This window comes from Meles meles, chromosome 7, assembly GCF_922984935.1.
Source record: "Meles meles chromosome 7, mMelMel3.1 paternal haplotype, whole genome shotgun sequence".
NCBI classification, from domain to species: Eukaryota; Metazoa; Chordata; class Mammalia; order Carnivora; family Mustelidae; genus Meles; species Meles meles.
In genome coordinates this window covers 26,075,839-26,101,954 of record NC_060072.1, presented here as the reverse complement: position 1 = coordinate 26,101,954, position 26,116 = coordinate 26,075,839, and the positions used below count along the sequence as shown (strand labels likewise).

General features: G+C 48.0%; 1 protein-coding gene across 4 annotated transcripts in view; it reads right to left on the bottom strand.

Moving 5' to 3' along the window:
* Positions 1-4,459: 4,459 nt before the first annotated feature.
* TMCC3 (transmembrane and coiled-coil domain family 3) overlaps positions 4,460-26,116 on the bottom strand; it is a 68,012-nt gene continuing 46,355 nt past the window's right edge. For 2 of the 4 annotated variants that reach the window (XM_046012268.1, XM_046012266.1), the window contains exons 2-4: positions 16,274-17,178; positions 13,885-14,020; positions 4,460-8,894 (exon numbers count right to left, since the gene is read on the bottom strand). In XM_046012268.1, coding sequence (XP_045868224.1) covers positions 8,592-8,894; positions 13,885-14,020; positions 16,274-17,178 — 1,344 coding nt within the window. In that variant the 3' untranslated portion in view covers positions 4,460-8,591. Of the gene's footprint in view, positions 8,895-13,884; positions 14,021-16,273; positions 17,179-20,343; positions 20,688-26,116 lie in introns of those variants that run through there. The other 2 variants (XM_046012270.1, XM_046012269.1) reach the window with 2 other exon arrangements.

Sequence of the window (26,116 nt, the reverse complement as noted above, 5' to 3'; positions counted from 1 at the left end):
GGACTTCTCACACGGTCGGTCGTGCAGTCGCTCAGAAACAACTTCAGAGTTTATTAGGTGACTCCTCCCGTGAAACCGATTCCTGCTAACCCAAAGCTGCCGAGGCCATCCCTGACAAGAAAAGACAAATGTACTGATTTCCACTCAAACATAAACAGCTTCCAAGGAGCTGAAATGCTCTGGCCAGCTCAGTCCATCCCCAGGAGGACAGGGCCACTCAGAAAGCCAAATGTCCCCCAGGGTGGCCAGAAGGCCATGCAGCCGAGTACGCTCCGGGAGCCCATGAACCAGCTCCGCGAACTGCACACACACAGGACCTGTTGCCGGTGGCCTGTCAGGGTCCCTGCGGCCCACTCCCCAGCTCTCCAGGAGAGCCAGCCACCGGCCCGCAGCCTCCTTCTGTCCTTCCAGCTCTTCCTTTTAGGAAAAAGACTTGAGCGGCTGAATGGGGCTCCTTCACTCCAGCTCCGCACACAGTGTTCCTCCGGTCTCTCCGGTAATTGTGTCTTGTTGACAAGGGGAGACCCGACACCCAGCGGGAAGTCACCTTGCAACGACTCTGACCACACCGTCTGGGGAAGGCCACTGCTCTGGGAATTAGGTCTGTGTCCCGGCTGCTGCTGGCTTGAGCCGCTGTTTAGGGGGGTGTAGCTGTCCTGCCCGAGACCTCAATTTTGGCTGTCTGTGTTATACTTCTGTTGCCCACAGCTAGAGGGTTTGGGCTTCAAACCACGGGGGAAGTCTGATGAGTGAATAGTTGTCAAAGTCACTTTGGGGAAGGAACACCCCTGGGGTTCAGTCAGTGTCCCCGCTTGTAAGTGGACAGCCCGAGAATCAGAGAAGAATCCAGGTGTCCACGAGTTTCTTTGCTAACTGGAGTCCCTTAACTGTTTGTACAGATCGAGGCATGACTTGCTTTTTTCTACTACTCAGTTGCTAATTTTTAAGCGGAACAGGGGGAAATAAATAAATAAATAAATAAATCCAATTCCCAATGCCTGGGCCAGAGCCAAACAACCACTAACAAAACAGCTGTTAACGTGGCCGACACTCATTCCCGTTGGCTGTTTTAGTTAAGCTCAAGGACTGGCAGGAGAGAAATTCTGGCCGGCTCTGCAAGGAAAACCGTGGCAGAGGTAGTCACTGAAGGCAGCAGCAGATGTCACGGAGCACAGAGCAGAAGCTACCGGGGCCTCCCTGTCTCAAAGCTAAGCAAAAAAGCTGATAAAGGGGCGCCTGGGTGGCTCAGCGGGTTAAGCCTCTGCCTTCGGCTCAGGTCATGATCCCAGGGTCCTGGGATCGAGCCCCACATCGGGCTCTCTGCTCTGCAGGGAGCCTGCTTCCTCCTCTCTCTCTGTCTGCCTCTCTGCCTAGTTGTGATCTCTCTCTGTCAAATAAATAAAAATATTAAAAAAAAAAAAAGCTGATAAATACTCAGCCACTCCAACTGCCCGTATTACACCGAAAGCAGTTCAGAAAGCCAGAGGGGTGTAGAAGTTTCTTTAATTAGCAGTTTTCCATTCTCTTAAGCCACAGATCCGTCAGCCCAGGTCACTGCCCTCCGCACCGCATGCCAATAAGGCAAACGTGTAAATGCACGGTCAGCAGCCACCGTGTGGACTGCTGGGTCCTAGGAGGCCAAGTGACTCCCACGGCCTGCGGAGCTGGGAGCTGGTAAGTGGCTGCGAGCCGAATGCTCAGTCCCTTCCATTACAGCACAGAGTAGTGGCTCCCCGGATAGGCTCTCAGGTCACGAGAGCGTGGGGCCAAAGAGATGGTTAGTTGTCATAGCCACTCTGAACCTGTTTCTCCATCTGCTAAGCAGGGGTAATGGCGCTTAACTCACTGGGTGTTGGAAAAATGACATGTGATATTACATGCAAAGCCTTCGGCACATAGCATCATTGTACACGGTAAATGCTCAGAGAACATGAGCTGTGAGTGGTCCTCCTGGCCTGTGAAAGCCCAGAGAGCTGCTGTTTGCTCTCGCCATGTTGTCCTGTAAATTTCTCCATCTCATGGCCATACCTATGAGAAAGTGACTTTGTGGGGTGCTTGGGTGGCTCATTCGGTTAGGAGTCCAACTCTTGGATTCAACTTGGGTCATGATCTCGGGGGGGGGCGTGGAATGGAGCCCCATGTCGGGCTTAAGATTCTCTCTCTCCCTCTCCCTTTGCCCCTCTCTCTCTCAAATAAATAAAAATCTTAAAAAAAAAAAAAAAAAGGTGGGACGCCTGGGTGGCTCAGTGGGTTAAGCCACTGCCTTCGGCTCGGGTCATGATCCCAGGGTCCTGGGATCGAGTCCCGCATGGTCTCCTTGCTCGGCAGGGAGCCTGCTTCTCTCTCCACCTCTGCCTGCCTGTGTGCTCTCTCTCTCTCTCCTTCTCTCTGACAAATAAATAAAATTAAAAAAAAATTAAAAAAAAAAAAGGTAACTTTACAAAAAAAAAAAAACAGAAAAAGGGGTGCCTGGATGGCTCAGTGGGTTAAAGCCTCTGCTTTCAGCACCTGGCTCTCTTCTCATAAGGGAGCCTGCTTCCTCCTCTCTCTCTCTGCCTGCCTCTCTGCCTCCTTGTGATCTCTGTCAAATAAACAAATAAAATCTTTTAAAAAGATAATAAAAAAAGAAAAAGAAAAGTAACTTTGCAAGTAGGGCTTCCGGAAAAGAAAAGCTTTTATGAAAGGTTATTAGGCTTTAAGTAACTTCGTCAAGGCATCCCAGATTTGGGGTTAGGAGTCTACACGTTACTCAAACTTAAAGAAAGCACTGCTTTATTCCATAGCATTATTTTCATTATTAGCTAGAATCCACTAATTAAACTTTCTCTCAATCTCCTTTTTAAGGCAATACAGACTCGGTAAGGTGTTTTCCCTAAAGCAACATTTAGGAATATGCTGGTCTGGACACCATTAATGCAATCACTCCCATGTCCCATCTTTACATCTTCAGACATCAAAAGCAACAGCTGTGCGAAAGAACGGTGTACCCTGTAAGGTTTCCTAAGATTCAAGTGTGCTCTGTTTTCTAGGGCAGGGGATGGGCTGAGCTGTTCCGGTTTTTTCCATCATGTAAGCATTCTATTTTGTTTGTAAAGGGTGGGTATTGGGTACTGGATGGCCAGGAGAAAACGGCTCCAAACCTGGAGCCAACTGGAAGCAGAGAGCTAACTAGGCAGGATCCGAAGCAAAGCAACGAGAATCCTGACTCCCTTTCGCTAACTATGGTCTCCGGAAAAGCTCATATGCCTGAGCTTCAGTTTCATCCAGGTAATGGGGATGATGGTCTTCACATCATAGGACTGGTGCAGATGAGTGCACCACACCAACGTGAGACCCCACTAACCAGACTGCGTCAGCCGGAGGGGTCTGCTCGCCCCTCCCCCAGCCGCTGTGCACACAGCTGTGGGAGCAGCGCCCTCTTCCTTCCTCCGGCACGTGAAGGCTTCTGCCTTGTCCTCAGCATCCTTCTATGCTCGTTTCCACAACACTGGGACACATTTCCTACCATTCCAGGCACTGTGAGGAAACCAGCCTTCCTTCCACGCAGGGATTAAGGAATGGGCCGTACATCCCACACCAACCACTTTCTATGAAACAGACTTGAAGTTAGTTTAAAAATTGATTACAGGGCGGTGGGGCTATTGTGGTGGGGGGAGGGATGAGCAGGTGGAACACAGAAGAATTTTAGGACAGTGAAACTGTAGTGTGCGATACTAACGGCCTAGCGGACACATGCCGTTATACGTTTGTCCGATCCCATGGAATGTACGAGAGTGAACCCTTGTACAAACCGTGAGCTCTGGGTGACGATGACGCATCAGTGCAGGCTACGGGACATCACTGTAACAAGCGTACCTTTGGCGGGGTGGGGGGGCGGTTATGCAGGTGTAAGGACAGGGGATAATGGGCAATCTCTGTACCTTCTATACCTTTTTTTTTTCCTCAAGATTATTTATTTGTCATAGAGAGAGAGAGAGCACAAGCAGAGGGACAGGCAGGCAGAGGCAGAAGCAGGGTCCCCACTGAGCAAGGAGCCCAATGTGGGACTTAATCCCAGGACCCTGGGATTATGACCCTAGCTGAAGGCAGATGCCTAACTGACTGAGCCACCCAGGCGTCCCACCTTTTATATCTTCTTTAAAAAAAAAATGTATTTACTTATTTCAGAGGAGGGGGAAGGGACAGAGGGAGAGAGAGAATCTCGAGCAGACTCCCACTGAGCACAGAGCCCAATGCAGGACTCGATCTCACAACCCTAAGATCATGACCTGAGCAGAAATCAAGTGTAGGATGCTTAACCAACTGAGCCACCCAGGTGCCCTGGAAATCTCTGTACCTTCTGATCAAGTCTGCTGTGAACCTAAAACTCTTGAAAAAATAAAATCCATTAAAAGACTTATTATACACGTGCACACACGCACACACTTGATACTGAGATGCACTGTGACAAATACAGAAATTTAAGAAATCTAACTCTTTATTGAACATCAAAGCTAACATCAAATGTTTATTTAAAAAAATAATGGCACCTGCTTTGAAGAGGGTGATGATCTACAGAGGATTTACAATTGTAGGCTGACTTGGAACTACACAGTATCTCACAAAATGGAAATTCTGCAAAAGACCTCACAACGAACATTTCTACTTTCCATTTTCAGAACTGCTAACTACTGCCTAAACATATCTTAAACACAGAGCACATTTTGTTGAAACATTTCTCTTAGGACAAAGACAGGAGACACATTTTAAATAAATTAAAATGGTAACACATAAATTATTCCTAAAACAATCAAGGTACATTACTTTCCAGCTTCTTATAAACAAAGAATTGCACTGACTTTAGAAAATTATAGGTTAGATCTGCTTTGTATCTTTTGGGTTACCAAACTCATGTTAACTGTAACTTTTAGCTTCTTAGCTACTTTTGATGTAAATAGACCAATATCATTTCTTTCAGTGATTAATCTTTTTAGACCAACTTCTTCCTTAACACATGGGCTAAACTTTTTGAAACACCTTTCTCCAGATAAAGTTCTGAATTTTAAATAATTCCATCTCACTCTTCCCTGGCTCACTCCTCAAAATTATAGAAATATGCAAAACAGGTTGTTGAATCACATGTTTTCATATTATTAAGCACCTTGAAATGCTTTTCCAAACCAATGCAACTATACTTAGATTCAACTCAAAGATGTTCCTTTTTGAGGCAAAACAATTTGGAATTTAAAATCCAACCCCAAAGGACACAAGTAATTAGGTGCCCAAGGGAATCCAATTCCCGTCACTGTTATCGATCCTATAATTAAACCTGATATGCTGGAGAAATGGCAAGGCAATATTTCCATGAAAACAAGAGTGACAAAGCAGAGGGGCTGGAGGTCCCATGGATGCTAATTGATTGATGGGGTAACTGCATTATGGGGGAAGGGGTGGGGAGTTTCAGAGAATCTGTCTATCAATAGCTCACCAGGATCACAGAAGCAAAACCACTAATCGTACATGCCGGAAACTTGGGACTGATCCCACTCTCTGCAAAAAACCAGCAATGGAGTACTTTTATTTACTGCTTCATTGCGGTTTGAATTGGGGAGGGGAGGGTAGGATGTTCTGTTCTGGCTCCATCATACTCAAAACCTAAGCTGGAGTAACCAATTTAAAGCCCACAGAAGAGTATTTTTGGGTTTCTGTTTTGTCCCCAGCAAACTATCATTATCTTGGTGATGAAGAAAACACTATGTCACCAAAAAATCCTGTGCTAGAATGCAATGTCCAGTTCGCTAAGCGAGCAGGTGTCTGCCCACCTCACGACTGAGTCTGCCTCAGGTCTGTACAAGAGGTTTCCTACCAGCGAAGGGTGGGGGGAAGGATTAGTTGACTTAAATGTAAATGACCGATTCCAGGATATGTCCTAGCTGGATCACAATTTTTAATTGAATAATTTATAAAATTTTATTTACTCCCTTTACGCAGGCAAGAAAACACACAACGGGAGGGTTTATTTCCTTAGGAAGAGGACGGTAAACTGCAGCGAGTAAAGAAAGGTCTCCTTGGAGTATATCAGCTTATTAAAAAGCTTCATGAACTTTCAACAAGACTCAAAAATAAATATGCCATGTAGGTTGAGCATATCCAGGTGAAAATAAGATTATCTGACATCTAATGAGAATCACTGGAAATACAAATTCTGTGCAAAGAAGTCATGATCAGGTGGGATGATTTAGACCCTAGAACATTTCAGAACAGAGCCAGTTTCTAGCAGCTTCTGTTCACAGCTCCAGACTGGAGGGGGTCAAGTGTGCCGTTTTCCATTTTCTTCCCTGCTTCTCCCAGTAGGGAGGAGACATGCTGCCTCCTCCCCACTGGTCTGGGAAGCGTCAAAGCCAGCGATGAGCAGAGCATGACGGCCTGCGGGTTAGCCCTCCCTCACTCTCTCTAAACTAACAGTGGCAGCGACATCCGCCACAAGCCCTGACACATCCAGAGTGCCTCAGAAAGATTCACAGACATGAAGGTTGCCCACCAGGGTCCAGACGGATCCAAGGGAAGGGGCAGCCAGCCCTCGGCCAAATGAAGCCTGATGCCCACAGGCAATGGGGAATGCTGGCCATTAAAATGTAGAAGCAAAAGGAAGCACACCATTTTCTCTCCCTCTCTTCCCTGGATCTGGAACTCTTTTCTGTCCCCTGGATTTGATGGCTCACAGTGTATTTACAGCCAGCCTGGCAGAACAAGAGAGGGTCTGACAGTGGAAGGGGACACAGCCATGAGATGGGGGCGGGGCTGGGAGCTCCTTCGTCCCTGAGTCCACAATCTGTACAGCCGAAGATGTCATCGAGTGATGCCTACTGTTTGAAAAAGCTCGAGTCCAGAATTAGATAGTGGGGAGAGTTGCATAAATTTGTGAATTTACTAAAACCACTGAACTGTAAAGTTAAAAAAAGATGAAGAAGAAAGCTTGAGTTGTCTGAGTCTCACACACACTGGACTTGTACCAAATGCTCGACTATTCCATTCTCTCAAACCACGGCACACTGTCACATTTTTTCAGGAGTTTCCCTAAGAGCAGCTGTTCGCAAAATATTGCACTTAATTTAAATCCAGGCGATTCGATGTTTTCTGGAAGAAAATGTACACTAACATACATCTTTACGCCTTCAGATAACAGAGCGGATGGTGGGAGGAGGGACTGAACAGCAGTTTCCATTAAAACCTTCTATCTTCGTCTTTGTTAGGTGCAGAGAGAAAAAGATTTAAAGGGAAGTATCATCTGAGAGAAAAAGATTTAAAGGGGAGTGTCATCTGGGCCAAAAGTAGTGAGCTGCATCACCCAAACAGGCGGAAGATGTTAACTTCCGAAGGCTTTCACCTCAGGGGAAGAAGCGTGGCTACTCCATTCCCGTGGCACCTCAGTGAGCCCCTAAGAGACCACGGAGAACCTTGGTGCAGACACTGGATCTAATTCATCAGACAGCAGCTGGTCTCAGCGGGGGTCCTCAGAAGACCTTCTCGGTCTTCATCTGACTGCCACCCCCCGAGACCACATGCCCTGTTTGCCTCCCGCTTCTAGTGCCCCTACCTCAGTGCACTTTCACCTCACAAGGTGCAATTCTGTCGTCCTTCTTAAAGGGGGAGGGAAAAAACCCCACAACACGAGCATCACGGGTGTTCACCTGTGCGGTAAGCTTTACAACCCTCCCCAGGCTGGTGAGTAAAGTGAATCACACCCCCACAGGGGGGTTATCACAATCAAGACTCACCACAGTGCAAACCTCCGGAGCCTACACTCACGCCGCAGACTGATGTGGGATTGGAAGCATTTCTACGTGCTTGAAGGCCAGGCACTCGAGAGCCTTCTACTCAAGATAGAATTGGGCATGCGGCTCCCTGGGTGTAAGGAGGCGAAAGCCCACTCTTGGATCTTCCTGTCTTACCATTTAAAGTGCAAGAGAACACCTAAGTCAGACTTCCACGGATAGACAGGTGTGCTGTAAGGTTTCCACGTCGTGGCGAGCCCCGCACAATGGACCACTGCGGACAAGGGGAACACGTGGGACCCAGTGTCATCTGGGAACCAGCGGAATGGATTACACAGGATCTACTGTACTTCCGTAGGCCACAAGCGTTCCCCGTGGCCAATGCCCACACTTCGTCCCCTGCCCAAGTCCTGCCACAGCCTTGCTGCTTACGGGACTTGGGGAAAACACCACCACCAGCGACTATGAAGCTCAATTTTGACAGAAACTTAAGGGAGACAGAGACTTGACGCCCCGTTTCTTGTGGGTCATTAATCACACCAAACGCTCAAGGACCAGAGGTTTACCATGTTGGGCTAGTCAGGTGGGCAGGAAATCTGGTCTGATTAAGGCAGTGAGCGACGTGGGGCGAGCTTGGCAACAGGTCCACGTTCACCAAGCACAGGGGCTGAGCCGGCAGCAGCTGCGGCGTGAGGAGGCCTGGAGATATTTACAACGCACGGCCCAGGCCTGGTGGGCTCTACTCAGCACAACGGTTCGCTTTCAGATTTGGTGGTATGCACAGAGTTTTCCTTAACACAGAAACGTGAGTGAACGTGAAGACGGGCACCGGTGGCTTCATCTGGGTATTATGATCCTTTCTATGGCACACACGATATGGTCCCAGTTTTTACAAAATATTGCGAGAAGAGTCACGGCGAAGAAGGTGCCCAGGATGTGGAAGCGGCTCTTCATCATGGGCGAGACGAATTTGGCAATGGTCGACACGCACACGAGGATGACGGTCATGAAGGCCAGGATCACGTTGATGCACTTTCCCAGGAGGACCTTGGCGTTCACGGTGTCTGTCTGTAGAGCCTGCTGCTCCTGCTGGTGCAGCTCCAGCTTGGAGATGCGCGTCTGGCAGGACTCCAGGGCCTCCTGCGGGCGAGAGGGAGAGCGGGGGTCAGACGCCGCGGGGGTCAGACGCTGCTGGGCTCAGGGGCCGCGGGGGAGCGCATGCGCGAACGGCACCAAGGCCCCAGCTCAGGCTGCTCGAGGCCAAGGCAGGAGCCAACAGCCAGGCTGACAGTGAGGATGATGACGGTGATGAGGATGGTGGCAAAGAAGTAAAACGAGACTCCCCAGGCTCGTTTACGCTGTTGTTCTTGACAGAATGAGCATGTGTACACGACCATAAAAGACCACAAATGGGGGCTTTACAGCTGAGTATTTTGAGTCTATTTGTATTTGAAATAAAGTACGCAAAATACTAGCATCTGCTGGTCTCATTGAGGACAAGGGAGAGGAGTGGTGGGGTTCCAGTTTGGGACAGTGGGTGACCTCCGGCCACAGAGCAGGTGGTGGTAGCTCCAACTGCTAGTCCTTATTTCCACGGCTCAGACCGTGGGTGTGGCCGTTTGCAAATTCCAGAGGATAAAGGGAGAAGGGACGGGGACAGGAGTGACAGGGGGCATCTCTGCTTTCACCTGCTCTTTGAATGCTATTACTCAGGACACCGTCCAAGGCTACACGTTCTCCCTAGATCTCGTTCTTTCCAACACTTCAATTACGAAGTCACAGCTGAGTCCACCTACCTCTCTGGTTCTTAAGATCAATACTCACATATCTACGTACCTCCTTGATAGCTCCATCTGAGAGAGTGAACGAGAGAGAGCGAGCACAAGCTGGGGGAAGGAGCAGAGGGAAAGGGAGCAGCAGACTCCCCGCTGACCAGGGAGCCCAACGTGGGCTCGTTCCCAGGACCCCAGAATCGTGACCTGAGCCGAAGGCAGACCCTTCACCAACTGAGCCACCCAGGCGCCCCTCTCCATCTGAGCTTCTTAAAATCACTTCAGATGCAGCCTTTGCCAATGTGGCTTCACGTCCCACACCTTCTCCTGTACCTGTTCCCCTTCTGGTGTTCCTTTCCTCAGAAAACAGCACCTGACCTACCCAGTTCCTCCAACAAGACCCGCCTCTCCTCTAATGTGTCACCCAGCCCCACTGACACAACAGCCAGCATCTCTCTGCAGGGGTCCGTTTCTCTCACCTGGGTCTCCGCCCCGCTGCCTCCTGCCTCACAGAACGCCAGCCCCCTGCCGCGCTCACCATGCTCTGGCCATACAGGCTTTTTCAAGTCCAGAAAAGAACCATGTTCGGGGCCTCTGGACTGTGCCTGAAATGACTGCCTCTCCGCTCCCTCCCCTCTTCACCTGGATCTCTCTTCCCCTGCCAGGTCCCACCTCCTCCATGGTCCTGTCTGGCCCCTCAGAGGCTGAAGTCCCCCCTGGCCCTCCCACCCTCCATCGACAGTCCACAGTTCAGGAGGATGGGGACCAGGCCTTGCTGCTGCGCCCCCACATGGGGTGGCCATCCCCTGGGGGCAGGCTGCGTGCCAGGAAGGGCGCTGGGAGGCCCTCGAGAGAAGAACCTGGCAGCGCTTGGGAGGAAAGGACCAGCTGGAGGCGGCACAAGGAGCCCCGCCGAGCGCTCTGGCCTGCCCTCTGCCTCACTTCCCAAGAACTCTTTGCTCAGTTACAACACAGCCATCTTCTCGGGTTTTAAACAACCGTAACAGCCGTGACACAGATTCGCTTTTCTTTTGCGGGACGTGCTCTCTGTGCAGGAGATCAGGGCTCCCGGGCACTATCGTGACTGCCGTTACACGAGTCTGCACAGAGGTGTTCACATTCGAAGCGGCGCTGTCCTCCAGGACAGGCACCTGCCCCGGAACCAACTGGAAACAACTGCCCCAGCCCAACGTGTCCTCCATTTGAGACACGCCACGGAAAAGGGGGCAGCCAAGACAGAAGGTCAGCGTCCTTGGCAAATTCATTTATCTTTAGTTGGGTCCGTGAATTACATATATAAATGGACTGATCCGAGAATTGAATCGCCTTGGAACCGTTATCTATTTTTTATCAAAAATAAAAAAAAATCCAAGAAAATTTAGTGAATGGCAAGCAATTTTAGTTACAGATCCCACTCAGAGCTATTTGGCCCCGTGATCTTTAGTAGTTTCTTGGATCCAATATTCAACTTACGGGGATGAGGACGGAGGACAGACCAGATTATCCTTAGGCCTTTTTTAATTGGGAAGTCAAGGGTGATAAAAAGCAAAACTCAATTTCTTGAAATTTGGCGTCCCTGGGGCAACAGGCACCCTGGCCGTACCAGCTGGCCTGACACGGAGCCCTGCCTGTGAGAACGAAACAGCCGAGAACTAACAACAGAGCTGAATGGGCCCGAATGCCAAGAGCCCCGAGGAACACGGCTTCTCACCAGTATGGTAATTACTTTCCCGCGGCCTACTATGCATCAGGCAAAGATTTAAGGGCTTTCTGTGTATTATCCTATCCAGTCCTCCTGACAACCTTTTGAGGGGAAGCTCACTGCTATTTCCACAGATGAGGAAACTGAGATAGAAGGAGTCAGCTTGTCCAGGATCACAGTGTAGAGCGAGGATTCTCCCTCTCTTAACAAAGACGACTGTCCAGTCGCTCCCACAGATGTCCTCCTTGCATTTCTGAGTTAACGACGAAAGCCGAAAAATGTACAAATGAACTCATCTAAATTGTGACGCTCCCCCTGTGATGTCCCTTTGCCTTACCCATGCATCCCTAAAGGGGGTTCCCTTAAAAAAAGGAAGAACAACATTAACCCAAACTATCCCCTAAATAAGAAAACCACATTTTTAGATATAATCCAGTGGCATCCAGGCATGTTCTAAAAACAGAATGTTCTAATAAAACAGACGGCACTGTTCACGTTGCAACACTTCACGTTTAAATGGGTCAAATTCTTCAAACCAGTCAGTGGTGAGGACAGTGTCCTAACCCACAGCAGGGGCAAAATCCCCCAAGTGTCTCCTCCACCACGGTCCTCAGAGGCCAACGTCTCCTATCAGCTCTGCTGGGCGCTCCAGCTCCCAGAACTGCCCAAGTCGACGCCTGGGATTGGCACAGACTCACAGCCCACGACACGGAGTAGAACAGAACGTGGGCGGCTGAGACTCCGGCTCACACGCTGCGAGGAAAAAAAAAAATCTCCCTTCATGTTTCAGTTTTCTCCCTCCTAGAGTGGGGCTGGAAAAAATAACCATGGCCTACAAAGAAAAGTTGTAAAAATGCAGCTGAGCACTACTTGGAGAGTATACTTTTTTGCTTTTTCAATGGGAATGTAAATTGTGGCGGTCACTATGGAAAACAGTATGGAAGTTCCTTTCAAAATCAAAAATAGAACTGCTATACGATTCAGCAATTCTACTTTTGAGGATATACCCGAAGGAAATGGAATCAGTTTCTAGAAGAGATCTCCCCACGCCCATGTTCACTGAAAGCATTACCGACAATAGCCAAGACACGGAAACAACCCCAGAGTCCTTCAACAGATGAATAAAGAAAATGGGATACCCACACACACAACACACAACTGAGTGTTATGGGGCCAGGAGAGAGAAGGCAATCCTGTCAGGCGACAACATGGATGGGCCCTGAGGGCAGGCTGCGGAGTGTGATGAGTCAGACTGAGGAAGACAAGCGGGCTCTGTGAGCTCACTTCTATGTGGCATCTGACAAAACCAAACTCACAGGAATAGACCTGTGGTTGCCACAGCCGGGCGGAGGTGGGGGTGGGGGGCGAAAGGGCAGGGGAAATGGGTGAGAGTGGCAAAAGGGACAAACTCCTAGTTATAAGGTAAGTCAGTCCTAAGGGCGTAATGTGCAGCATGGTGACAAGGTAACCATTCTGTCTTACGTATCTGACAGCAGCCAGGAGAGAAGGTCTTAAAAGTTCTCATCACAAGAAAACAATGAGTAAACTCTGTGAGTGATGGATGTTAATGGACGTTAACCAGACTAACTGTGGTGATCCCTGTCACTATATATATTATATATACATCAGATCATTGTGTTGTACACTTCAGTGCAAAGTGATACATCAGTTATATCTCAGTGAAACTGGGAGAAAAGAAAGAGCCCCTCTGGAAGTAGAAAAAAAAAAAAGCATTCCAGAAGCCGAGGGCTGTTTCACTGCAGTGACACCATCACATTAATACTGGAACATGCCTCTGTGCATACTGACGCAGTAAGCCCTTCCTTCCAACCATCCGGATCCCACCATCCCAGCGAGTCCCACCCGCATGGATGTTCTTGCACATTCCTTACTCGCGGACTGTTTGCAAGACCTTGGTCCAAGTCACTTAACCTCTCTGCCTTAGTCTCCACATCTGAGGAATGGGGAAAATGGTTGGAATTGCTTTAGAGGGCTGTTGTAAGGAGTGGGTGGGGAGGAAAAAGGCAGGGAGAGTGTTTTGCTAGCGTGTGGCACACGGGCGCACTCGAGTCCTTGAAATTCTTATAGCTGTCAAAGCTATTATTCTGCAGAGGAGTAAACAGATTCAAGGCTTGCTCAGGGTTACACAATGGGAAATGCCGGACCTGAGACTGAAATGCAACGCTTGGTCACGGAATGACCGGTCGCCCCACCCGTTCCTAGCCCGTTGGCCGCTGCGGGTCGGAATCCCGTGGTTTTCACCGTCTGTGCCATGTCACCTGGCCCCTGGCTCGTGTTTCCCTGAGCTGTCTGGCGGTTTACCTAATCTTGAACACCCCCCTCCCCTGCTCAATAAGCTTCTCGAAGGCAAGGTTGGCCTCATGTTTAGAAAGTTGAAGCACTTTTGGTGGTGGGCTTGGGTAGATAATAAATATGTGTTAACCCAAAAAGGTACACAGAGAATAGCCTGTTGACTCAGTGACACTGTAACACGAGCTAACGGGGCTAGTAAGGTGGAGGATGTTTGTGGAGAAAACATTTTGCTCCACAACGCCAGAAATGCTTTGGGGCTGAGGGGTAATGCACTCAAGGTTTGTTAACTGACTTCGATGATGGGACGGGCCCACAGGAGTGTGTCATGACGAGAGGAACATACCTGGATGTCCCGTGAGCGCTCATAGGCCTGGTAGGCCACCTTCTCCTCGATGCTGGCCAGCTCCTGCTTCAGGTTGGCGGTCTCGTGCTGGTGCAGGTCAGTCAGGTCGTGGAGCTGGTCTTCCAGGCGCTCGTACCTTTGCAAAGAGAGGAGCTGATTCTGAGTGTGACACTTCACAGGTCTCCTTGTTCTCATTCCCTGGAAGACTATGTTTCCGATAGAATATATCTAGGGGCGCCTGGTGGTTCAGTCCTTAAGCATCTGTTTTTGGGTCAGATCATGATCTCAGGGTCCTGAGATCGAGCCCCACCTTGGGCTCCCTGCTCAGTGAGCCTGCCTCTCCCTCTGCCTGTCGCTCCCCGTGCTATGCTCTCTCTCTGTCAAATAAGTAAAATCTTAATTAAAAAAAAAAAAAAAAAAGAGTATGTCTAGATGTGGGGAACACACTTTTGGAGAACCTGAATTCCAGCTCTAGAAAGGACTGGTCTCTGCCGTCTTAAGTTCTCTGGCCTCAACTCCTGAGGTGACACGTACACCGAATGCGGCATTTCCACCCACACTGGACGAGCACCTTCACAGGCTGTGGTTGGTGACAGAACAGACCTGATGTGTTCACTAGGGCTGCTCAAGAGACCGGGCTGTCTGGCACCCCAGGGTTCCCCCGTCTCCTGCCTGCACAGAGCCTTCTGGTTCACAGGCACGGCTCGCACATGCCAGAGAGCCCACAAGGAAAGAACCTACTTCTACACTAGAGCCAACTCCACCATTTCCTAATGCATCCGCTAATTATGAAAACACATTTCAGTTCTGGGAACTTAAGTGCCAGTAAAAACTTGAAGCTCCTTGCAAATTATAAATGGCTCATCGGGTGGCCTTTCCCAAAGTCCAAATCCTAAGTAACAGAAGAACAAAGACTCCCATTCCCACCTCCCATTTTCCTCACGGAAGAGGGACTGGTCTTATCGAAGTCTGCGTGAGATGCTTATAGAGGTCACCTGACAGAATCATTAAAGGTGAGAGAGAGCAGGAAACTGAGAGGTTATATGTCCATTATACCTCAGGAAAAAAAGTAAGACCAAAGAAAAATTAAATGCAGATTTAATGATTATTCTCAGATAGGACTTCACAGGTATCCAATGTTGGTGAAGAAGCTTTTAAAGATCTCTTCCCGCAAGCAATACAGTCAGAGGCTAACTCTCGAAGATCACAAACATGACGAGATGGCAAAGGAGAACAAGAACAGTCCTAAATTTATGTAAATGGATATTTGTGATTTGGGATAAAATTTGGATCCAAAGAGTTCTGCATCCCAAACTATTCAGTTGGAATTAAATATTCTCTGGAAAACCTGTGACTCAAAAATAGTTATATGACAAAGAAACCAAAGCCAAAGATGTATGCTACCAAGTTTTAAAAAACTGTCTCATAAAGTGTGAGAGCTGAAAAAAAGCCACATTTCTAAATGAATAGATTTAAAACCATGTAGGAGACATAAAATGTATAAGTAAAATTTAAAGTTTAATCTTGTAGTTTTTTAATTTTGTAATTTGGAATTTTTTTTAATCTACATTTTTACAAGTTAAATCTTCATTTTGGCCAAAACAACAACAACAACAATGAAACACCAAAACTTTCAGGGGCACCTTTTCTCTGGTTCTGTCAGCAGAATGTGTGACTGTCATTCTCAGGGTTGTGGGTTCAAGCCTCACACTGGCAGAGAGATAACTCAAAAAAGAAATCAAGTCTTAAAAAAACCTCTGGGGAATCTTTTCACTGGGGAAATGGTGGAAATTCACTTTTATTAATACCTTATAAGCACATAAAAGCCAGCCTACAAAATACCTTTTAAAATTAGCTAAGGTAATTCACAAGATTTGAATTTATATTCAACTCTTGAGATTTCTTTTGAAAACTCTTCATTTAAGGAGAAAAGTTTAACAAAAATAAAATACAGTATATAAATTAATACTCATTACATAAAGACTTTAAGATTAAGGTAGCAAAGAAAATCAACCTTGATGAGCAATGCAGTGGTTTTTTTCCTTGACGGTTATTACAGAGGAAAAGAAAACAGAGATCTGTGAATCGGTGTAATGAAACTTCTTCACAGAAGTCTCCTGAATCAGAACAGGGTGTGCACGCGTCACAGACCACACAGCAATATTTGAAAAGACTCACACAAGTTGCTCTAAAGTGTCAAACAGTAAGTCACAGGTTATTAAGTTTGGCACCATGAAGCAGGGGGGGAAACTACTGATTTTCCACTTTTTGGATCCATATCCACACTCGTGGAAAATACAACTATCAGGACATCCCTGTCACGGAGGTCATCCCGTAAGTCAGGGTAAGTCAGGCTCTCGAAAGAAGGTGGGAGAAGAAGCTGACGTACCTGTACCTCTCCTCTTGCAGGGTCTGAGAAATAAAGCCGTACTCTCTCTTGAACTGCACTTTGAGCGCTTCGATGTCCTCGGCCAGCTGAGCCTGCGTGTCCTTGATCTCCCTCAGTTCCTCCAGGATCACGGTCAGCTTGCCCTGGCTGTCCAGCGCGCCGGCGCCGCTGGCCCCGAAGGACTGGTTCCCGTTGCTGTCGGCGGAGCCCGACGTGCCGCTTGAACACTCGTCGTCGCTGCCATACTTGGGTTTGTTCACGATGGTGGCGCTGCCCCCATAGGCCCGGGGACTGCCCTCAGGCCGAAACTCCTCCAAGGAGTTCTTCAAGTGCGCGATGTTGTCGGCACTGCCGAACTTATTCCGGATCAGGTTGGCGAACTCTCTGGACTTGTTGAAGACGAACACGGGCGGAGTGAGGGACACGCCTGGCATGCCCGACTTCGCGCACTCCGTGCCGTGGGGGACAGTTCGAGACTTGGCGGCGGCATCTCTCAGAGCGTGGAGGTTGTCTTTGGAAATGTCCTTGGAGCTTCTGGAGCCTCCGTTCTGCTCGAGCTCCCTGAGCTTTCTGTGATACTGCTCTAACTTCTTCTGGAGCTGGGCGATGGAGTGAGCGGATTTCTGATTCTTCTTCTCGAAGACCTGTTTGATGCGGCCGGCCTGCTGCTTGTCCGCGCTGCTGACCAGTTTCAGATACTCGGCGACGTTGCCGTCGCGGGACGTCTGCTCAATTTTTATCTGCTCGGTCACCTTCAGAATTTTTTGTTTCAGGCTGTCTGCACTGAGCTTGACCTTGTGGAAGTCCAGGATGCCATCTGGTACGTCAAAGTTGAGGTTGGTGTCTGACCCCCCTCGGCGAATGCTCAGGGGCAAGCTTAAGGTATTCATGTCATGACGTTCTACCTGCACAAGAGACAGGGAAGAAGCACTTTAAGGTTTGACATCAAAGGCAGAGTTCTTGTGATAGAATCTGTGTACATGCAACAGACATACTTCAGGTCCCAGATTTTCAAACTGCAAATATTCGGGGTGCCTGGGGACCTCCACTGGTTGAATGTCAGACTCTTGGTTTCGGCTCGGTCATGATCTCGGGGTCGTGAGGTCAAGCTCTGTGTCAGGCTTTGCGCTCGGCGTGGAGCCTCCGTGAGACTCCCGCTCCATAATTGTGCACATGCTCTTTCTCTCTCTCAAATAAATAAATCTTTAAACTACAAGTATTCCTAAGATAAAAACTCCCTACTATCCTCTCCAGTGGAAGAGAGGACAGACCAACCCTGTCCTGCATCCATGTATACTATGAAAAGCGGGTCCCACAGGGTGCCCAATGTTTTGTCTCATTAGATGACAACTGCCAGTTGCCGGGGTAGAAAATGCATAATGGCACGAGGTTCTCAAGCAGTGCTAGTTTCCCAAAATGCCCAGGTAAATGGGGTGTCTACCACGCCCCGCTCCACGTGAACTGCAGCATGGGGGGCGATGCATCCAATTCAGAACCCGATCACGTAACAGAAGACCGAGAAAACAGTTCCAGCAGGTACCTTCATCAACACAAGGAATTATTTTCTTAATGGAATCATTAAACAGATGTGGTAAGATTAATTTTACTGAGTAATACGACTATATTTAGAGGTGGAAATGAACAACCCCAAATCATGACTGACGGGATTAAAAAACAAGAACAAGTGGCAATACCAAGGGAAATGGCCTTCTTACTCAGGGACCATCTGGGAAGAAGTAAAAAAGATCACTGAGCACCGTGGCAAGGAGGGTAACTAGTTTGTGCTCCAGAAAGGAAAGGCAAAGGTAGCCTGGGTGCCAGGTAAAGACTATGTTAAACTCATGTACGGAGGAACTGAGACAGCAAGAGGCAGGATCTGATCCCAAGTCACGCTAACTGGGTTCTTGTTCTACATCAGGACACCCTACTAAGGTGTCCCCAAAGGAATAAAGACAAGCCTTTGTAGGGTCTGCATGCAATTTCTGAACAAAGACTAGTAACATCTCAGTCGACGCAGCTTACCTGTCAAGTTAACTACCCTTTGACTAAAATAATGCCTTGACACAGAGGCTCAATGGAGACCAAATGGGAGACAATATTCAGCACAAGTCATCTTGTGTTTTAGGGGACAGTAGGCAGAAATAGCAAAATATTAAGATATTAACACACTTCCCCCCTGCCCAAGTGACCCAGACTTGAATGCGTTCATTTCCAACAATGAAGTATTAACACTTTGTCCCACAAAAAATCCTCCCCAGTGCTTTTTCCTGGAGAAAGGAGCCCGATGGCACAGTGGGACACAGTCCCAGGTTGGTGAGTCAGTCCTCCTACACAACTCACAAAAGTTTGTTAACATTATTTCTTGGCCCCTCTCTTCCAACACACAATTTTGCTATGAATGTTTTTATCTGGCAGAAGAGAATCACATAGGAAAGGCTGGAAGGAAATAAATGCCAAGTCACTTATAAAACTAGAAAAGAGATGAAAAAAAGATTGTGACGTCAGCTGGTCAAGACGGAAGGACGGGGGTAGGGAATAAAGAAGGTGTATGACCATCATCTTCAAGTCCTAGAGCGATGACGATGGGGAGCTCAAGGGAACTAGGTACCCATGGCTCGCTAGTGAACCCAGACAGGCATGAGTTCAAATTACAGTAACACAGAATGCACTGAATCTAGAAAATGATTATTTGGGGGCACACAGGGCAATCCGTGGTAACCGTACAATCATGAGGCTACAAATCTGATTTCCCTGGAGATATTCACTGATCTGACTATGCTCATCTCACTTCTCAGAAACTTTCTTTGGCTCCCCAAAGCCTCTCAAATTAAATCATACAATCCGGCCACTATAAGGCCTGATTTACCATTCAGGCCTCACCTTACAGCTAATGGATGCCATTCATCTTGAGTGAGCCATACAATCCAAAGTTCCCAGAATGTATGTGAATTATCTGTGGATTTTCCCATATAAAGGATGCCTACCACCCATCCACTCCTGCTTATCAAAATCTCACATATTCTCAAAGATCCACTTAAAATCCCACTTCTGCCATGAGCTGTGCCTAGTCCATCAGAAAGTCGCCCATTCTTTCTGCGATCAGCCGTGTTGCTTTTGTGGAACCACCTGACGTGTCCTTGTGTCCCTGACCCATGGATTTCATCCCCTACAGAGTGCAGGCTCCTTCAGGGGAGAGACGTGTCATACCTACATCTGGTCTGTAGTGTTAGTTCTGCCCCATTCACCACAGGCTGTCAATGATGTTTGCTGAACGCAAATGACATCCTTCTTTATTCTAGGAGAGTCGTACTGAAATCACTTAAGATATATTTTAACAGAATCAGGAACATGACCTTGGACATTCTGCCCATATGGATCTGATCATTTCAGGCAGAGCGGTTTTCCTAACAGCTGGGTAGTAAGTTCTAAATCACTTCAAACGGGTTCAACTAAACGGAGATTTTTCTGAGGATCCGTGTGCAACAAGGTAACACAAAAACAAATAAAGACTTTTAAACTTTAACTGAGGTATAATTTACACACAGAAAAGAACACATTTAAGAACACATAACCAGGATGCAGTAAAACAAAACAAACAAGCAAAAACAAAGGGGCGCCTGGGTGGCTCAGTCAGTCGAGCCTCTGACTCTTGGTTTCAGCTCAAGTTGTGATCTCAGGGTTGTGAGATCAAGCCCTGAGTCAGGCTCTGCGCTGGGCATGGAGCCTGCGTAAGAGTCTCTCTCTCCCTCTCCCTCCCTCCCTCTCTGAAAAACAAACAAAAAAGCCCAATAAAGCAAAACCCAAGCTCCCCATGCCCCCTTCAATCATAAATCCAGAACCCCCATCGCTGGGGGTAACCACGAACTTCACCTCTGACAGCACGCCTTAGTTTTGACCAATTATCACTCACTCTTCTTGTCTTTTTTGCGGCACATTGTTTTTACCTAAGACCTGTTTTTACCCTCTGGAGCTCAAAGATCAGACAGAGTTAGTTTAAGAAAAACCACCCAAACCTGCTTGGTACTGAGAAGTCTGCGACGTTGGAAGACACAGAAGTTTCTCTACTTTACCTTCCCAAAGGCAGCAATGAGTCCTCACCTCTTCCTCCTTCAATCCTCCTCCCTGGAGCCACAGGCCCTCCAGCACTGGCGACCCAAGGCGACCGCCTCGTTGTCGTCCCTTGGAGTCAGCTGGGCCAGGACAGCCTCGAACACTCAGGAATGTTCGCACACAGAGAGCTGCCTGACTTTTGGCTCACTTTAAACTTGTAACAATGCTTGGCATGTCCTCAAGAGTCCAGGCTGGGGAAAGCAACAGCATTCGAAGCTCAAATCAATCGATCCTACTGCTCGTCAGCAAATCTCAGTTTGAAATGTTTGACGAGGGTAGAAGGTTGGAACTATTGTTGGGCCGCACCTTTTTACAGCCTTTTATAGCCCTCACTCTGCAGGGTAATTAAGAGCCAGCTGTACACATCACCACTAGATAGATGCCCATTCGTTCCCTAAACTCAAAGTGAAATTTCATCTCAGGGGAGAAAGCTGTGGGCGTCCTCCGTCCTCCATTTAGTCGGGATCCAGCCCTGAGGGCCCTCACGGAGCACAGCTGTTTCGGGGCGGGACCCAGGGGGGACAAAGGTTCACAGTAGACCCGGAGCCGATCTGCACACGAACTGCGCGCATCAGGGGACGCACGGTCCAGTTTGGGCACTGACATTAGTTGGTTTTGTGTCCTTAGCTAAATCAAGTCATTCTGTAGGTCTTCAACTTCCTCATCTATAAAGAGATCAAGCCAGACCCCTCAGAGCTAACATGGCAAAATTCCATGATATTTAATCCAAGCAATCTTTTCTGTGAGACATTATCAGGAAATAGTCAAGACCCTGAGCTCTGGAGACAAGAGTACTTTTGGTTTCAGTCTTGATGTCACTCTTACCAGCTGTGTGACTTTGGAAAAATGACCTCACCTCTCTGTGTCTTAGTTTCCTCTTCTGTCAAATAGAGATAATCCCTCTTCAAAAAGAGTTGTGAGGAACAAATGGCATAATGCACAGAAAGTACTTAAAGAGTTCCTGGCACAGAGAGTGGTTTCAAAAAAGGTTTGCTATTGTTGTCATTCTGATTTCATTTAAAAATGTACCTGCATGTAAAAATGGAAAGGAAAACAAGATCCAAACAATGGTTATCTCTGCATGGTGGGGTTAAGAAGAGTCATTCTTTTTATGATGTTTCCACATTTTCCAACTCAAAAAAAAAAAACATGAATTATCATTTCAGCAGAATAGATGCTATTTTTAAAAAATGACTGCTAGCCCCTTTCAGTACTCTTGTAATTACTTGGTTATTCTTAAGTTTATGTGAAAGGCAGACCACCAGCTTCCCAGTGAAAAGCCATTCCTAATAATATTTTCCTTCCGGCAGCAGAAACATTTCCCCTGTCACCTCAGTGTTCTGGAACAAAGGCTACAGAAAAGCCTAAGCCCTGGATGAACATCAAAAACGGACACTGAGTCATCTCTGCAACAATCCAAGCTTCCAGCACCACGTAAGTGAGCTCACCTTGCCCACCGGAAACCGGGCCCAGCTCAGTCCATTACAGTGCTGCTCCAACACACTGGGCAGGCTTCCAAAGAGGCTCTCTCCAGGGTGGTTCACAATTAACCCTAAAAGCTCCAGAGAAAAATGAACAAGAGGGAAGGACTGGCCAGGCAGAGGTACACCATCCAAAACCCCACCCAAGAGAACAGGGAAAGGCAAAGAGAAGAACCGGGATGGGGGGTTGCCTGGAGGGCATGGGCTGAGGCTCTGGGGGTCACAGAGGGGCCCGAACATGCAGAGGCACAGAGAGGTCACAACTAGGGAGGGAGAACAGCCAAGGATACAAGGAACCTCTGGCATTAAGGAAAGTTGCTGGAGCTCGGTTGTACGAGGAAAGTGCCAGGTCCTTCAAACCAGCTGTCAGTTCCCAGGTTAACAGGTATGTCCCAGCACACATGAGGGTGCTTTCGAGGCCCTCCGAGGAGCTACAAGTAACCTGAGGCACCCACAAGTCCCTGTGGCCGGGTGTCTGGGCCCACATGAGTGACGTTCTGGACTCTCACTCATTTCGGCCAGAATCTAACTTAAAGTCCCGAGGTAGGGCTGTTCCTGTGACAATGCCAATCAGAATGTGCTAGGCTTTGCTCTAGGAATAGGTTCCTTTCTTGCTTATACTAACAAGACGGCTGACAATGAGCCCAGGGCCCCGGCCTTCTGCGATGTTGCCAGTGGCGGGGCTGGGCCAGGGACTTGGCGAATCATTTGCTGGGGCCTAGACTCCCAGCAGCAGAGACACCTGCGGATTCCCCTGCTCACTGCACTGAGCTTAGCGGATCTCAAGGGCCATACATTTCTCATTTACAAATGAGAAAACTAGGCCCAGCAAAGTTCCCGAGTGCACACATTAGTAAACGGTTGAGAAAGGACTGAAACTCAGGCTGTCTCCAATGACGGAGTACTTGAGGGATGAGTCACGCATTGTGCTACATAGTTTTTTTAGTATTCATACATTCTTCATGCTAATCCTATCTGAGAAGAAAAGCAAAGTTTATAAAGTATATATATATATATATATATATATATATCTGTGGGGCACTTGAGTGGCCCAGTGGGTCTGCCTTCGGCTCAGGTCACGATCCCGGAATGCTAGGATCAAGCCCCGCATCGGGCTCCCTGCTCAGCAGAGAGCCTGGTTCTCCCTCTTCTCTGCCTACCCCTCTGCCTACCTCTCTCTGTCAAATACATAAATTAAATCTTCCCCCAAAATAAGAACATATATGTTTCTTGAGGTCCTCCACAGATAATAAATAACTTAGCTGAGTCTTAACTCCGATGTATGAAACAGAAAATACGTTCTAAGATAAGCTCGGCCCCAACTGTGTGAGAACCCATTCCGCAGCGTCCCTTCCACGGTTCTGCAGGTGACCCAGACTTGTGGGAACACTCTGTGTTTGGTTTAGACTGCTCAGCCAGCACTCTCCTCCTGCAGGCTCAACTCGAAATCACTGCTTTTCTCGCAATCACATGCAAGCACGGACAGTCACTAAGACAAGAAAGAGAATGAGAGAAACAAGGCAAAAACCAGAGAAGGGAGCTAAGAGACTTGTGGAGGAGAGGCAAGCCACATGTGAGGGCCAAGCAACTGCGGGGTTCAGTTCTGGGGGCACGTGGGGAAAGGCACTCAGCAGATGAGCCAGGAATCTGCCTGGAGAAAAGCCTGTCCGTAAGCCGGGTGATACGGCAGAGAGAACAAGGTGCTGGCCAGCACGGGGATACCTTTTTTACACTCTACCAAAAACGTGTGAGCTTTGCCTCTCACTTTGCTGCTAGGAATCCAGACAACACTGCTAAGCCATCGTCCCTCCTGCTGCTCTGTGGTAACCGGACGTGGGCTCACAAAGTATCACACCACTCAAGAAACATGGAACCCAGGGAAGCACAAGCAGCCCCCCGGACCCTATCACTCAACACCTCGTTTCTGTGCTAAATGAGCTAACCAGCCCTGGAGAAGTAAGCCTGAAGGCCTGCCAAGCACCCTAATCATGACCCAGTAAACACAAGCACGTGGATTCCAACACAGAATAGTCAATGTCTGGAGCTTAGCAGAATGTCACTTTGCCTCCCACTACCTGCGACACATGAAAACCCTTAACGCCCTCCATACAGTGCCCCCAGAGGATATTTTGCCAGTCAAGCGTCTTCATAAAATATTTGCTCTAATCAGTTTAGACAAAGAACACTCCCTTCTGTAGTTCAGGTCTCACAAGAGTACGCCGTGAACTTGAAAGAAGCATGCATCAGGACGACCTTCCCAGGAAAAGGACTGAACTTCTCTAAAGTTCACGGCGTCCAGGACAGGAACTAAGTCACTGGTTTTAACATGGAGCTTTAATTTTTCCCCTGCCTCTTCTCCGCTTGGCATCAATGACAAAAGAAACTCGACAGCATCACAAGTTCTAACTCTGGCCTGCAGGTGACGTTCTTCTCATTGCTCTGGGATTAACGATGGTTAGGAACAGGGGCGGGAGACAGGACCCTTCGCGGGCCCAACCCTCTATCCAGACACTGCGAATTAACAGACAGAAGGTGATTAGACAAGTGTTTAAGGCTCTCAAAAGTAAATTTTTCAAGCATCTTCAAGCACTTACAAACACTTTATACTGTGATTAGAAATAATTAGCTTCTCATTAAGCCTCTACCAGGCAGCAGTGGTAACCTCCTTTGAGTTACATGCACTCGAAAATGTAGATATCTTCAAAATAGCTTCTAACTCACACTTTTGATTAATACAAACTCTTCCCTTACGAAATGAGTCTGACCTGGTAAAGATTTACTGGATGTCATTTCATCTACAGAAGAATTAAATGAAAGCAGGGGGAAGGCTGGATGGAGAAGACTAGGGTAATGAAAATTGGGCAAGGTACGCCACATACCGACAGCAGGTAAAGGATAGCCACGGTTCCCTGCGGTAGGGACTGTACAGGCGTGGCAGGTGACACCAAAAGGGGGCTATTTCCAGGAGAAAGGAGTTCTCTGGGCATCACCTGTACCTCAAAGACTGGCAAGTTTGGGAAAAGGAAGTGAGCCCCTACCACCTGCCCTTCTCCTCTACAGTAGAGTCGCTACAGCCTTCTGGAAGGAAGGGCTCACAGTTCCTTCTGGTGGGGAGACGTGGGATTCTGCATTCTAAAGAAGGGGAAGCAGGAAACCCCAATTTTAGGACTAAACGCAACATAAACATTACTGTGGCTTTTAGCTCCTACACTTAGAAGAAACTGAGGGGTGTGAGAACCCCTGGGCACTGAACTGCCCACTCCCGGGGGGCAGGCTGGAACCCTTCCCCCCACGGGAGTTACTCTGCACTGGTTTCTGGCAGCGTGTTTCCCTAAAACCTGCCCCGGGAAGAGGACCAAGTGCTTGCCTTGAGAGCTGGAGGAGAGGTGGAAATTTCACATGACATACCAGGAGAACCACGCCGGGAACCAAGGCAGGAGAGGCAGCTCTGAAGGAGGAGTGAAAGACGGGTCTGCAAGCCCTTAGCCAGTGAACAAGATGAGTGGCCTTTACTCACTGCCTCTCTCATCCCCAAAAGGCAGAGGGTGGGGGTTCTTGGGAAGAACATGCGCTTAATCTACATTCCGAACGATAACCCGCTATCGTTATCGGAGTCAGCACCGTCTTGCAGTCTTTCGGCATCTCCTATCCAAATGAGGCCACGGAGGACTTCTCAGCACTCTCTCAGACACACATGACAATGACTAACTTCACATGAGAGGGGCTGACCTGCAACAGAAGTCAGACTCTGGGAGAATCCTTGCAAATTTCACTTGGCTTAATGCCCATTTAAAAAAAAAAAACAAAAAAAAAACAACCAGCAGCTTGACTATGAACCCGAGAGACGTTCATTTCAATCCATCTTCTGTTCATTAAGGTATACCTTCCCCAGGAAAAGTCACTGTCCCTACAAGGGAAAGTAATTTGTCTACTACAGTACAGCTTCTTAGACAAATACATAAAGTGAAGATAATAGTCAACATGAGGGGGGTGTCCATCAGACAGCAATCATCATGTTTCCCTTTGTGCCTTGGGTGCTAGGAAGCTCAGAACCAAATGAGTAACTGTTAGACCTGGTGATTAACCTTCCATTCCTTTTTATTTTATGTATTTATTTTTGGATATTATTGCTACTCTATTTCCCATCTGCCTTATCATAACCCCTTGGGAGAAAGAGGTAGGCGGCCCTTACTCTATAGATACTAGGTACGTCATCCTGACTGGCTGTGAAGGCTATACTCTTGCTCCCATA